The 15,430-nt window shown below is 48.4% G+C and overlaps 1 protein-coding gene and 1 pseudogene across 1 annotated transcript; both read left to right on the plus strand.

Moving 5' to 3' along the window:
• Window positions 1-1,002: 1,002 nt before the first annotated feature.
• Window positions 1,003-6,055, plus strand: LOC129355219 (serine/threonine-protein kinase RIO3-like; annotated as a pseudogene).
• A 414-nt stretch (window positions 6,056-6,469) lies between these two features.
• LOC129355213 (regulator of MON1-CCZ1 complex-like) lies at window positions 6,470-15,116 on the plus strand. The gene is given in 22 exon segments (XM_055024750.1): window positions 6,470-6,702; window positions 6,899-6,975; window positions 7,061-7,101; window positions 7,104-7,144; window positions 7,225-7,281; window positions 7,357-7,443; window positions 7,512-7,652; window positions 8,215-8,318; window positions 8,460-8,549; window positions 8,636-8,741; window positions 8,962-9,070; window positions 9,135-9,179; window positions 11,591-11,644; window positions 11,712-11,840; window positions 11,907-12,013; window positions 12,090-12,209; window positions 12,535-12,612; window positions 12,680-12,784; window positions 12,870-12,938; window positions 13,056-13,143; window positions 13,226-13,363; window positions 13,663-15,116. Coding segments are annotated over 22 exon segments (1,965 nt in total). The 5' UTR covers window positions 6,470-6,603; the 3' UTR covers window positions 13,743-15,116.
• The last annotated feature ends 314 nt before the right edge of the window (window positions 15,117-15,430 follow it).

Raw genomic sequence — 15,430 nt, forward strand, 5'->3', positions numbered from 1 at the left:
TATTTACCAGAAGAAACCTGCAGTTTCTGTTGTAATTATCACATTCACATAAATTCATTTCCATTATTTTATTTTGCCTGATTTTATCACTTTATAATTCACTTATTTATAAGATTTTTTTCCCCATTTGGTGATTAAAATCCAATCATTCCCACATGAATTTAGGTTTTTGTCTGTCTGATTACATCATTTTTGAAATATCGAATGTTTTTATCAGATTCTCAGAACTTAAGTTCTCTTTCATTTGCTTTTATTTTGACGACCAACTGTTCGGGCTGCTTCCTGTCATTTCTTCTTACCTGCGCGCCTGCTGCTGGCTGGCAGCTTTGATGATGCGCGTTCACACTCACCCAGGTCTGACTGACCTGGGAGCGCGCGCCGGCGGGGACGCGCACTTTTTCATTGCGATGACGGTCAATTTGAATCATTTATGATTTATTTAGAGTTTCCTGCATTTGCCTGAGATGGTGAGGTTTTTATCAGTTTATAATGAATCCAAAATGTTCTCCTTGTCTTTTGTGAAAAGACAAGGAAAAATGTAAATATTTCACTTCCCTTTGTCTGCTTTGTTAATATTTAACCTCTATCTGCTAATATTTAGTATTTAAATTTGTTAAATTATGTAAATTCTTTCAATTGAAGATGATGATTTATACTGTAAATTTTTCAATTTTATTTATAGGACTGACTTGATTAAATAAGGTAAATTTACATACAATAACTTGGCTGTTTTTAATTAAACTAAATTCGAATTAGGCTTTATTTGGATTTTAAAAAATAATAATAATCCATCCAAATTTGAATATAAATCTAAGTTCAACAGATTTTCACTGAAATGATTCTCAACCATAAATTATCAGTCTGGTTCTTTTAAATTATAATAAAATATATTAGTTTTTTCCAGCATTTTTCAAGGTTTTTACCAAAATAAAAGTCACCTTGGACTAACTGTCTTTTACTCTGAAGGAGTGGTGTATGTAGATTGAGCTGTGACGCACTTCCTCCTCTAAGGTTCACCCTGTTATATGTGGCTCTTCTGGCTCATTTCTATCTCAGCTCGCCTGTAAAACTTGTTGCTACTGAATCATTTCATATTTGAGATTCACTGGAGTTCAATCTGCGACTTTCTGTTTGCGTCACTTCGGTTTCCGGTCAGTTTTCGTGTCTTTTCCGACGTTTCTTTGTTGAAGTTGAATCGCAGTTAGCTCCAGAGCTAGGCATCATCCGTCCCGAAAAGAACCAATCAGAGGATCGATATCTGAAGCATGGACCAATCAGGAGTCGCAGCACAAACGGAGAAGGTGAGCAGACATGTTGCTCAGGTCAGGTTTTAACATTTTATCGTTTCTATTTTTAGTTTTGTTTGAATTTGAACAGTTTATCTCCGTCTTTTAGCTGGTAGCTGAAACCTTGAACTTTTGACATAGTTCTTTTCAATTAAAATAAAAATAAATCAACCTTATTCGTGTGAAAATGAGAAATTATTCTTTAAATTAGATGTTTCTCTAGGGTCGGCCATGTTTGCTGGACAGGAGATAGCATTTAATAACTGGGTGTTTCCCTCAGTCAATATTTCAGTGCTGAAACCAGACCCAACAAAACGGCTCAAAATGACTCATTTATTTATAAACTAACCTAAATACTGCGAGGCTTAATTAGGACGACCAATAAAGAGCAGAGAAACAAATCAGGAGAAACATTTTTAATTCAGTTTAAAGTAAAAACGTGAGACTTGGTTGAAACCTGAAATATTTACAGTACAGTGAAAATCGTTTCCAGTTTATTTTTATGATCCCAGACTTTGGTTGACATATGACGTCAGTTGATTATCATTATATAAACGTTTGAGAGCAATAATAATACCAGGTTCTGTGATTGATTAAAAAAAACATGGATTTTCTTCAGAAACTTTTTCATCAAAGGAAACATTTATTTGGTTTTTCAAAGGTAGAGCAATACCAGAATCAAATAAAAATTTTGATCCAGATTTTGGTTTTCGGGATGAAAGCATGAAATATAAAATCAGAATTAACATGTCAACCTAATTACACTGCAGATGGCGTTACTGATGATAAAACTGATGATAAAATAGACCTTTAAATTCGTTTAATTAGTATGTATGTGACGTCATCGTATGTGGGCGTGGCCTGAATGAGCTCTGACCATGTGGGAACTTGTCCTTCATGACTCTGATTGGGTGACCTCCTCAGGACAAGAGCAATCAGAGCAGAGATCTCCACAGCCTCATCCTGGGAGTAATCAGATTACTTCCTGTATTTATTCTGGTTTAGGGTTAGGGTTATTCTGGTTTCCTCACATGACCTGGTCAGAACCAAATAGAAACCGCTTGTTTTTTGTTCTTCCAGAGTCCGTGGGGTTCTGTGGGCCCGGCGGCGCCGGCCTGCTCCCTGACGGAGGTGAGCGAGCAGCTGGCCCGGCAGCTGGACGAGGAGAACCAGGGCTTCCCAGCGCTCCCACAGTGAGTCCGGTTCACACAAACCGCCTGGTTCTGACCTGTTTGATGGGTTCTGTAACCTAGTTATGCTCGGTCCAGGCCGGCAGCCGACCCGGAGGAAGGTCCGGACACGGACAGCGACCTGATGCTGGCCCAGATGCTGCAGATGCAGTTTGACCGCGAGTTCGACGACCAGCTGCGGCGCGAGGAGAGGAAGTTCAACGGAGACAGCAAAGGTAGAGCAGGTTCTGGTTCTGGACCAACTTCACAGGTTCTGGACCGGCTTCACAGGTTCTGGACCGGCTGCTGTTCTGATTAGAACTTTAGCCCAACAACCACTGAGACCTCAGGTCCAGATTCCTGATCCAATCTGAACTGATTCCCGATTCGCCTCTTGTAAAACTGAATCTGTTCAGACTAAAACGAAGCCAGATCCTCCTGCTGGGGGAAACCTCGTGGTCCAGACTGCTCAGTACTGTGTTGTGCAGAGGTTCTGACCCGGTTCCATGTGGTTCTGGTTCTGTCTGCAGTGTCCATCTCCTTTGAGAACTACCGGAAGGTCCATCCTTATGAGGACAGCGACAGCTCAGAGGACGAGGTGGACTGGCAGGACACGACACGACCCCTACCGGGCCGGTGAGGTCCGCTGCAGGACGGTCGGCGGTACTGTCCGGGACCAGCGGGTAACCTGTGTGTGTGTGTGTGTGTGTGTGTGTGTGTGTGTGTGTGTGTGTGTGTGTGTGTGTGTGCGCGGTCCAGTGAAGCCCCAACGGCGCCCGCAGAGGCTTCAGTGGGAAGGGGAAGAACATCACCACCAAACACGACGAGGACGCCTGCGGACGGAAGAACACGGCCCGCATGGACAACGTGAGTCCATCTGCCTGCTTCTGGGCTGGTTCTGGTTGTCGTCATGATAACCAGATTGTCTCTCTGGCCCAGTTCGCCCCGGAGGTTCTCGTGGGGGACGGGTTGGGGATGGACCTGAAGCTGTCCAACCAGGTCTTCAACTCCCTGAAGCAGCACTGCTACAGCGAGCAGCGCCGCAGCGCCCGGGCTGCACGAGAAGAAGGAGCATTCCACCGCCGTACGTACCCGTCCCGGGCTCCGGACCCGGCTCTGGCTCCGGTTCTGACCCGTCTCCCTCCACAGGAGCAAGCCGTGGACCCGCGGACCCGCCTGCTCATGTACAAGATGGTGAACAGCGGCGTTCTGGAGAACATCAACGGCTGCATCAGCACCGGCAAGGAGTCGGTGGTGTTCCACGCCGACGGAGGGAGGTGAGGCCCGGTCAGACCCAAACCGTTGGCTCAGAACTCCACTGGTTTGGTCGGGTTCTGACAGATTCCCGATTCAATTCCTCGTCAAATCAGAACTTTTCCGAGTTCTGATCCGTTCAGATGGGAACGGGTCAGGATTCTGTTTCGACAAGGGTCTGAACCCGACCAAACCTCTGGTTCCGAGCCGTCTGGTTCTGTGTGTTCCAGCCTGGAGGAGCAGCCGGTCCCAGAGGAAGTGGTTCTGAAAGTCTTCAAGACGACGCTGAACGAGTTCAAGAACCGGGACCGCTACATCAAGGACGACTACCGCTTCAAGGAGCGCTTCAGCAAACTGAACCCCAGGAAGGTGATCCGGCTCTGGGCCGAGAAGGAGATGCACAACCTGGCCAGGTACCAGAACCGCCGCCACGTCTCATCAGATCCAAGCAGACTTTGGATCCAACGCTGGTTACTGTTAGTCGATTCCTCAGGATTCATCTGGTTTTGCTCCTGGAAGCAGCAACGTTTAGCCAGACAGGAAGAGTTGGTTTTTCACCATCATATTTACATCATTTTAACAAATGTTTGAAGGTGCGGCGCGTTTTATTTTGTGGTGGCGTTGCGCAGCGCTGAGCAGACCATGGCAACCTTGTCCTCAGGATGAAGAAGGCGGGGATTCCCTGTCCAGACGTGGTTCTGCTGAAGAAGCACATCCTGGTGATGTCGTTCATCGGGAAGGAGCACGTCCCCGCGCCCAAACTCAAAGACGTGTCGCTGGGGTCCGAGGAGGCGGCGGAGGCGTACCGCCAGGTCCTGCAGGTAGCACATTGACCACACAGCCTTAAAGTGTCTAAAATTCATTAAATACGCAAATCGCAGGCTGTAAATGTTCCCGGTCCGAACCCCGGGGTTCGGACCGTCAGTCCATCTTCTCTGCTCTGTCCTCAGCTGATGCAGCGCCTCTATCAGGACTGTAACCTGGTCCACGCCGACCTCAGTGAATACAACATGCTGTGGTACCAGGGGAAGGTAAGGCCCGTTTCCTGCCAGTCCGCCTCCTCAGCCTCACCTCCGTCCTCCTCCTGTTCCTCCAGGTGTGGCTGATAGACGTCAGCCAGTCGGTGGAGCCCACCCATCCTCACGGCCTGGAGTTCCTCTTCAGGGACTGCAGGAACGTTGCCACGGTAACGGCCGCTCCGCTCAGGTACGGCCCGTTTCATCAGAGATGGGTCGGTTGACGGTTCTGGTTCTGGTCCTCCAGTTCTTCCAGAAGAAGGGAGTGAGCGAGGCGCTCAGCGTCTACGATCTTTTCAACGCCGTCACCGAACTCGACATCCCGGTCAGCGCCGACGACGACGCGCGCTTCCTGTCCGAGGTAACGGACCACCGGGAACAACCGGACCGGGCCGGTTCTGGAGGCAGCAAGCTGGTACCAGATGAGACTGCTGGTTTCAGTTGGCTGCTAATGTTACCTTCAGCATCAGGCTGCTGATTGAAAGAGGCCAGCGAAACGTCTTGGACCCGTCGGTTCTGAGCGTGACCCGACGGTTCTGAACGTGACCCGACGGTTCTGAGCGTGACCCGTCGGTTCTGAGCGTGTGCGGTGACCCGACGGTCCTGAGCGTGACCCGACGGTTCTGAACGTGACCTGACGGTTCTGAACGTGACCCGTCGGTTCTGAACGTGACCCGACGGTCCTGAGCGTGACCCGACGGTCCTGAGCGTGACCCGTCGGTTCTGAGCGTGTGCGGTGACCCCTCCCTCTATCCTCACAGATCGTTGCCATGGAGAAGCGGAACGAGGACCACGTCCAGAAGCGGGGGAAGAAGACGTTCCCGGTGACGTCGGAGGACGGCGGTCCTCCTTTAGACCCCGATTCTGATGACTAGTCGTCCCCCCCTCCCTCTCACGACCCGACTCGCTTTGATCCGCCACGTCAGAACCGCTGGCGTCCGGTCCCACCGCCTCCTCCCAGGCCGGACGGAGCGCCGCCCCCTGGCTGCAGGAGGCAGAGAGCGTCATGTCCTCCTGCTTATCGCCGTTTGATGTGATGAAGACAATAGAAGCAGATGAAGGTTTTCATGATGAGCGAAAGCCAATCAGACGTCCTAGTTAAATCCAAAGAGCTGCAGCCATAAACTGAGCGTTTTCATCTTTAATCAGTGTCTGTGTTTTGATTTTAAAAGGTGTTGAGCTCCGTGTTTCTGATTTTAACCAGGAGGAATATTGGGATTGATCGACTGAATGTGGAAATGAAATGTTTGCTGTGAGGAAACATCATAAATGTTTTTATTTAAACTCATACGAAGCAGGTAAACAATAAACAAATATGAAAACATGACAATCTGCTGTCTTATTTATACACATAACAGCTTTTTTGCTGAAAAACATGAATCACGTGATTCATGACATCACATGACTATACAACTGAATGCTTCCGGTTTGGCTCTGTCAAAATAAGACAAATTACAAGAGGGATCCTGTTCAGGTGTGTGCTGGATCCAGCATCTCCCAACTTCCACCCGCTGGAGATTCATGATGTTTTAAATAATCTCACATCCTGCTGAAGAAACCAAGTTTCTAAAAATATTCACAGGAAAATGATCTGAAGGAAAAACAGACGAAATCAATCATAATCTTTATTGTAGCACATTTACATCAAATTAACATTCTACGTCTAAAATAAGTATTAAATGAAATATAAAATGTATCTAAGTAATTAAACACCGATAGCTAATTTAAAACTGGAATTCCCTGTGAAATCCCGGTTATGCTCTTATTTTGAAGGAGTAAAGCGGAAGTCCTGCCCTTCAGCTAAAGCTAATGCTCCGCTGCTTCCGCGCTGTTTTCCTCCTTCAAACTGCAGGTGAAGTGAAGGCCAGGTGAGTCGGGATGGCGGAGGAACATTACCTGGAGATGAGCGAGAACCCGGTCCAGTTTGAGCATGCGTCAAGCGTCAACAACGTCTTCTTCGACGAAGCTAACAAACAGGTGAGCTAACCCGTTAGCCTCTGCTCAGTTAGTAAGGCTTGGTTTTCACCTGGCTACACAGGTAACTAATGGTGAGTTTGAATTAGCTGTTCGTAACAGAACCGGTACCAGCAGGGAGAAGGGTGTATTTTATCGTATTTTCTTTTAAAAACAATTTAAATGCTGCGGGTTTTGGTGCCCTGCGTTCTGTCTGCAGGTGTTTGCGGTGCGTTCAGGTGGAGCTACAGGTGTGGTGGTGAAAGGGCCTGATGACAAAAGCAGCGTTGCCTTCAGGTACACCAGATCATGTCAGGCTCTAAGCGTGATGAAGCTGTGAAGAGGTCAAAGGTGAGGCTGATGGTTCTGCTTTCCTCTGCAGGATGGATGACAAAGGGGAGGTGAAGTGCATCAAGTTCTCCATCGGAACAAGATCCTGGCGGTCCAGCGGACCTCCAAGTCCGTGGTGAGTTCAGGGGCCGTCTGCATTCGGAGTATCCTGGTTCTGTTTAGTTCTGGTTCCTAACCGTCTGACCGGGTTTCCAGGACTTCATCAACTTCATCCCCGACTATCCACACACAGAGTTCACCCAGGAGTGTAAGGTCGGTCCATCTACAGGTCAAAGGTCAGGTAGTGGAGGCGGCTCTGTCCGCTTACTGCTTCTGTTGCTCCTGCAGACGAAGAACGCCAGCGTTCTGGGGTTCTGCTGGACCAGCTGGAACGAGATCGTCTTCATAACGGACCAGGGCATAGAGTTCTACCAGGTCGGTCCGGGTCGTTCCCCGGAGACTCGGTTCTGACCCGCAGCTCACCTGTGTGTCCGTGTGTCCAGGTGTTCCCAGACAAGCGCAGCCTGAAGCTGCTGAAGAGTCAGAGCATCAACGTGAACTGGTACCAGTACTGTCCGGAAACGGCCGTGATCCTGCTGTCCACCACGGTGCAGGGCAACGTCCTGCAGCCGTTCGCCTTCCGGGTCCGTCTCTCCCGATCCGCTTCTGGAAGTTCTGGTTCTGAGCCGTACTGTGATGACCTTTACAGAGCGGATAATTAGCATGCTAACCCGTCAGGTTCTAGGATTTCTTTTCAAGATGGCCGCAGGTTTTGAGCCTTTTAACGTCATTAACGTTTCATGACTTGGACAAACTTTGTCACATCATTCGTTTTCGACGTTGGTCAACATTTTCATGCAACTTGAAAGGAAAAATATGCAGCAGTTTGAGTCTCACCGACTGGAAGATGAAGGTCTGTCTTATTGGTTTGCTTTAGCTTCCACTGGTGCTAACTTTTGCTGGGTCAAATCTCCATAAAAACCATGGCGGCCATTTTGAAAAATGTTCACCTGAAAAAAAATAACATCAATATATTATTATTCAAAATATGTAGGCTATGATTTGACACCAAATTGCATCTAGATTGTGATTTTAGTGCAAAAATGAATTTTCCATGACAAGCAAGGCGGCCATCTTGAATTGTTCAGGTTCGGTGAAGTGATTCATTGATCTGACACATTGATCATCTTCGTCTCTGTCCTTCAGAACGGAACCATGACCAAGATGACCAAGTTCGAGATCGAGCTGCCGGTCGTCCCCAAACCGGCCAAGCTGACGCTGTCGGAGAGGGACATCGCCATGGCAACCATGTAGGTGGCGGGCGTTGGGGCGTTTGATGCCCGCTGATGACGCTGAGCGCTCTGTGTGTGTGTGTGTGTGTGTGTGTGTGTGTGTGTGTGTGTGTGTGTGTGTGTGTGTGTGTGTGTGTGTGTGTGTGTGTGTGTGTGTAGCTACGGCCAGCTGTACGTCATGTACCTGAAGCACCACTCCCGGACGGCGAACAGCCCCGGAGCCGAGGTGGTGCTGTACCACCTGCCCAGGTGAGTCGGTGCTGCGTTCAGAACACCCGTCCAGGACCGGCCCGGTTCCGACACCGACCCGTCCCTCTGGTTCTGCTCTGCTCCAGGGAAGGCGCCTGTAAGAAGAGCCACATCCTGAAGCTCAACACCACCGGGAAGTTCGCCCTGAACATCGTCGACAACTTGATCGTCGTTCACCACCAGAGTTCACAGGTCAGCGGACCGGAACCGGGACTCGGCAACCGGACTTCAGATACTGGACTCGACTTGCACAAGACAGGACTTGTAGCCTGAGACTCGAGTCTTTCCTTGTATTTTCATTCTCTCTGTAAACTTGTGGATCTGACCTGTGACTCTCCGGGTTTGGACCTGGTACCGGGCGGACTCGTTTCTGACTTTCCTGATGTTCTGACCCGTTTTTTCTCTCCGGCAGACGTCTCTGATCTTCGACATCAGGCTGAAGGAGCCCGACTGCACTGTTAACACCCACCAGCCGGTTCTGCCGGCCCGGTCCATCCATCCCTACAGGATTCCTCTGTCAGGTACCCGACCCGGTCAGAACCGCCCTCCGAGTCCACGTTCAAACCTGACTGAGTGTTTCTGCAGGTCCAGCTGCCGTTCCGACTCAGCCGCCGGTTCCGTGTCAGCTCTGTATCCTTTGGGGTTTAGCATCAGAACCGGGTCAGAACCGCTGGCTTGTTAAAACTACGGGTCTGTTTAAGGCAGACAGCAGGTCACTTCCTGGTTTAGAGGTCAGTGGGATGTTCTTCACAGCCCACAGGAAGTGGACCCGGTTCTTTAACCCAGAAGTTAATTTTCTTAAATTAACGTCTGATTGTTCAAACTTTATCACCAAAAAACAAAATTTATTTACTGTTTCAAACATTTAACTTGAGGAAAAATCTGATCAAACAAGTCAAAGGGTTTGCTGATTTATTGGGTCAAATTTTTCTAAATTAAAATTCCATATCCGGGTTTTTCTATCGTTTAGTTCCTGCAAGATTTCAGTTTATTTTTTTTATTTTACTTTAGAAATGAACCAGATGTTGTATATTCATCCTATGAATTTCTCCAAACCAATAAAGTTCCTCCTGATCGTGAGATTCATAAAGGAGACATTCAGATCAATAAATTACACGGTAACATGTTGGGAAGCTTCTCTTTTATGAATCTGTCTGGTTGGGGTCGGGGATGAGATGATGTTGGGGTAGGGGATGAGGTGATGATGGGGTGGGGGATGAGGTGATGTTGGGGAAGGGGATGAGATGTTGGGGTATGGGATGAGGTGATGTTGGGGTAGGGGATGAGGTGATGTTGGGGTATGGGATGAGATGATGTTGGGGTAGGGGATGAGGTGATGTTGGGGTAGGGGATGAGGTGATGTTGGGGTAGGGGATGAGGTGATGTTGGGGTATGGGATGAGATGATGTTGGGGTAGGGGATGAGGTGATGATGGGGTGGGGGATGAGGTGATGTTGGGGTAGGGGATGAGGTGATGTTGGGGTAGGGGATGAGGTGATGTTGGGGTAGGGGATGAGGTGATGTTGGGGTGGGGGATGAGGTGATGTTGGGGTGGGGGGGGAGGGGGAATGATGTTGGGAAGGATGAGATGTGGGTAGGGATGAGGTGATGTTGGGGTAGGGGATGAGGTGATGGGGTATGGGATGAGATGATGTTGGGTAGGGGATGAGGTGATGTTGGGGTAGGGGATGAGGTGATGTTGGGGTATGGGATGAGATGATGTTGGGGTAGGGGATGAGGTGATGATGGGGTGGGGGATGAGGTGATGTTGGGGTAGGGGATGAGGTGATGTTGGGGTATGGGATGAGGTGATGTTGGGGTAGGGGATGAGGTGATGTTGGGGTGGGGGATGAGGTGATGTTGGGGTAGGGGATGAGGTGATGTTGGGGTGGGGATGAGGTGATGTTGGGGTAGGGGATGAGGTGATGTTGGGTAGGGGATGAGAGGATGTTGGGGTAGGGGATGAGGTGATGTTGGGGTAGGGGATGAGGTGATGTTGGGTAGGGGATGAGGTGATGTTGGGGTAGGGGATGAGGTGATGTTGGGGTGGGGGATGAGGTGATGTTGGGGTGGGGATGAGATGATGTTGGGGTGGGGGATGAGTGATGATGGGGTGGGGATGAGGTGATGTTGGGGTATGGGATGAGATGATGTTGGGGTATGGGATGAGATGATGTTGGGGTAGGGGATGAGGTGATGTTGGGGTAGGGGATGAGGTGATGTTGGGGTAGGGGATGAGGTGATGTTGGGGTATGGGATGAGATGATGTTGGGGTAGGGGATGAGGTGATGATGGGGTGGGGGATGAGGTGATGTTGGGGTAGGGGATGAGGTGATGTTGGGGTATGGGATGAGGTGATGTTGGGGTAGGGGATGAGGTGATGTTGGGGTGGGGGAGATGATGTTGGGGTATGGGATGAGGTGATGTTGGGGTGGGGGATGAGGTGATGTTGGGGTAGGGGATGAGGTGATGTTGGGGTGGGGGATGAGGTGATGTTGGGGTAGGGGATGAGGTGATGTTGGGTGGGGGATGAGGTGATGTTGGGGTAGGGGATGAGGTGATGTTGGGGTGGGGGATGAGGTGATGTTGGGGTAGGGGATGAGGTGATGTTGGGGTAGGGGATGAGAGGATGTTGGGGTAGGGGATGAGGTGATGTTGGGGTAGGGGATGAGGATGTTGGGGTAGGGGATGAGGTGATGTTGGGGTAGGGGATGAGGTGATGTTGGGGTAGGGGATGAGGTGATGTTGGGGTGGGGGATGAGATGATGTTGGGGTGGGGGATGAGGTGATGATGGGTGGGGGATGAGGTGATGTTGGGGTATGGGATGAGATGATGTTGGGTATGGGATGAGATGATGTTGGGGTAGGGGATGAGGTGATGTTGGGGTAGGGGATGAGGTGATTCTCTGTTAGGTTTATTTGAACTTCATTTTTTCTCTCCCTGCATCTATGTATCCACTTTAAACTCCTGTTTGACTCGTTGAGGGTCAAAGGTCACTTCCTTTGACACGTTTAGTTTATTTTCCTGAGTTCTGACCCAGACTCTTCCTCCTGGAGCGTCTTCCAGCCCGACATCATCATCAGCGCCAGTGAAGGTTTGTCCTCCTTCTGCCTGAGTTGACGGTGATTGGATTGTTCTTTAACCTCTCACCTGTGCCCCAGGTTACCTGTGGTACCTGCAGGTGAGGTTGCCCCCTACTGTCCACCTGCTGCAGGACAAGGGGAAGCTGATGGACTTCCTGCTGCGGCGAAGGGACTGCAAGATGGTGATCCTGTCGGTGTGCTCTCAGAGTGCGTATCCTAGTTGTCAGTGTCTCCACCTGCCAGGCGGGAAACTCACGACTGTTTCTGTTCCAGTTCTGGACGGGCAGGTGAAGGGCAGCCTACCCGTGGTAGCGACCGTCTTTGACAAGCTCAACCAGGTGTACAAGGAGTACCTGGAGGCGGAGCAGAGCTACACGGCGGTGAGTGCAGGAATCCCCGGCTCTCTCAACAACCGGCGACCCGGCTGGGCTAAAGGAGTCTCTGTTGGGTCTGCAGGCCATGGAGTCGGGTCCGAGTCGAGGCGGCGGCACCCAGAAACGGCCGGTCCGGACGCAGGCAGTCATTGACCAATCAGACATGTACACACACGTCCTGTCAGCGTTCACAGAGAGGAAGGTGGGAGGAGCAGGGAGGCATCCCATAATGATCCATCATCAGAACATGGAGAATTTATCCTTGATTTCAGATTTTATTCATCTGATGTTCCTGTAGAGGTTCAGGGGTTTGTTGCCCCCACATGGCCGCATGCTGTAACTGCACTGTTCTAATCTCCAGCTGTGATGGAGAACATTTCATACATAAAAATAAAAATAGTCCAGAGTACATTTTCACCAAAATTCTTTAATTTTTACAATTAATGTCAGATAAAGTGTTATTACCTCCAAACTAAAACTCATTTAGGCTAATCCAAAAACTTTAATCTGCTGCTGTTTTCCTACAGGACGTGTCCCATAAGTTCATCATCGCCGTGCTGATGGAGTACATCCGCTCCCTGAACCAGAACCAGATCACCGTCCAGGTAAAACGCAGGCGAGTGAGCGCTCCCGTTTCCCGTCTTTGACACTGCTGCCTCTGATTGGTTGCAGCATTACCTGTATGAGCTGGTGATCAAGACTCTGGTCCAGAACAACCTGTTCTACATGCTGCACCAGTTCCTGCAGTACCACGTCCTCAGTGACTCCAAACCTCTGGTCAGAACCTCAGCACGGCGGCGGCAGCATCATGCTGAGGGGGGCAGCCACCTGACTCAGCTGGTTGTGTTTGGTTCTGTTTCAGGCCTGCCTGCTGCTGTCTCTGGAGAGCACCTACCCTCCAGCCCACCAGCTATCTCTGGACATGCTCAAGGTACCGAATAGGAAGTGGGCCGGAACCAACCAGAACCTCACCATGCTACACGCTAACCCTGTCCATCCTGCTAATCTGTCTCCCTGCCACTAACTGCTCTCCATCTTGTCTCTCCAGCGCCTGTCGACGGCTAACGATGAGATCGTGGAGGTTCTGCTGTCCAAGCAGCAGGTTCTGGGCGCGCTCAGATTCATCCGCAGCGTTGGTACGACTGTTAGCCGTTAGCGCCGCAGCTCTTTGACCATATAAGGCCATCCTGTAACCGTTGACCCGGTTTGTTGACGCAGGCGGCCATGACAGCGTGTCGGCCAGGAAGTTCCTGGATGCGGCGCGGCAGACGGGAGACCAGATGTTGTTCTACACCGTGTTCCGGTCGTTCCAGCAGCGGAACCAGCGCCTCAGAGGAAACCCGTCCTTCAACCCAGGTCAGAACCAGAACCGCTTCCGTCTGGAGTTCAGAGTGATGTGCGGCCGCCATCTTGTTTCCAGCTGGTGTTCATTCAGACTTTGAATTCTGATGAATAACTGAACTGAAAGCCTGTTTATACATTTTCTGTAAAAACATTTCTTTTTGAGAAACCAAAGCGAAGGGACAAAAATCAGTTGAAATGAGATTAGCAGCGGTTATCCCTTACTATAGAACTATTTTAGCATTAGCATCTGATGCTAATACTAGCTTGGTAGCGTTAGCATCTGAGTTACAGTCTGATGTGTCGGCTACCAGGGGAACACTGTGAGGAGCATGTGGCGCACTTCAAGCAGCTGTTTGGGGAGCAGGCGCTGATGAAGCCGTCCACAGTGTGACCTCTGACCTCCGCATGATGACCTCTGACCCCCATAGGACCAAACGGACGCAGCAGAACCACCAGGAAGGTTCCAGCATCCTCCTCTTCCTCACATCCTAAATCTGTCTGTGAATAACTAATTATAACTCCATGAACTGCAGATGACTTTGTTTGAAGATTAGAAAGTGTGAAATGTAACTTTATTCCTAAAATATGACAACTTTCATAGCAGAAAATGCTTTAATATTGTGCCACTCTGACTCCATGTCTGCAAATAAACACTGAAACAGGAAATCAGTATTTGGGTCAGGTGTTGTGGGCGGAGCCTGAGCTGCACCTGTATGCAAAGGCGTAAATCCAGCTCATTATTGGGGGGGACCAAAAAACAGGAAAATATCTGAAGACCAATTTTGGAGGGTTGGTGAAGTTACAGGAAAATGTAACGTAAAAATGGTTTAAAAAGTTTTTAAACTACATTCAAGCTGCAGGACCAAAAATGACTAATAATGCAGATCAAACATGTCAGTCAGCAAATTATTGAGAAACTAAAACTCAAATGTTGCTTCTATACCAGTTTTGTTCAGCCTGACTGATCTACTCTCTGCTACACTTTACAATTAAGGTTCTAAATAAAGTTTTAATGAGGAACTGCTCTTAATAAAATTCCTCAAACATTTATTTATTGAAATGCCTCCCAATACAAAATATGGGCTATTTAAATAATAACTTAACTTGCTTTATTTTAAACTTTGTTTTAGTTTAGTCCTGGATGACTGAGAACAGGCAGATAGAAATGAGTATCTGGGGAGAATCATAACTTACCACATTTAAAGCACCAGAGTTTATATAGAAAATTATTCAGACTTTATTGTGTGGTTTTATAAATGCTGTTTCTTCTGTTCTCAGCTCCTCCCTCCAAACTCACTAAAACTTAGAGTTAAATATGAATGTTTGCTACCTTCTATGAAAGCAGTGCAGCAGTTTTGCTAATGAGGCAGCTTATCATGATTAAAGGTAATGATCTTTATTGTTCATGTGTTTCTTCCCACTGAGCAGCGAAAGTAAATAAAATGTTGAGATGTCTTTTGTTGTAAGTATTTACTTACTGGAGGGTTTAATGTTTGTGCTGCAGAGCTTTGGACTGAACCATTTTTCTCATAATGGTAGTTTGGGACCTAAAATGACAGATTTATTTTGTTTTCTTTTACCTTTTCATATTATTATTTAAATGCAAATGTTTCTTCAATGATTGTTTTTGGGGGGACCAGACTTCCAGACTTCACCCCCTGGGATTTACGCCTATGCCTGTATGAGGCTGCATAACAATGATGTAAATCTGTGTTCATTATGTAAATAAAGTATTTTAATAAATCTGGATTGTATGTGAACTTAACAGCTTTTCTTCACTGACAGAACAATCACAACATTTAAAAGTTCGCATCTATTCACCTGAGCAGGTTTGAAGCTGCAGACATCCTGACAGCCACCAGGGGGCGACGGTGCTCACAAACTACCACTTCCTGCAACTGAAACTAATAATTAAAACAAGAAGCTTAACCTTTTTCCTTCAGTGAGTCACATTTTTATAAAAGATTTGTGACTTTTTCAGACTCAAAACCCGAAGGAGCCTGAAGACTGTAGTTGGACACAAAATGGTTCATAAAGTAAGATTGGGAAGAAAATAAAGCATTTTCAACAAATAAAATT

Source organism: Poeciliopsis prolifica, unplaced genomic scaffold (genome assembly GCF_027474105.1).
Source record: "Poeciliopsis prolifica strain line A6 unplaced genomic scaffold, Auburn_PproV2 SCAFFOLD127, whole genome shotgun sequence".
NCBI lineage: Eukaryota > Metazoa > Chordata > Actinopteri > Cyprinodontiformes > Poeciliidae > Poeciliopsis > Poeciliopsis prolifica.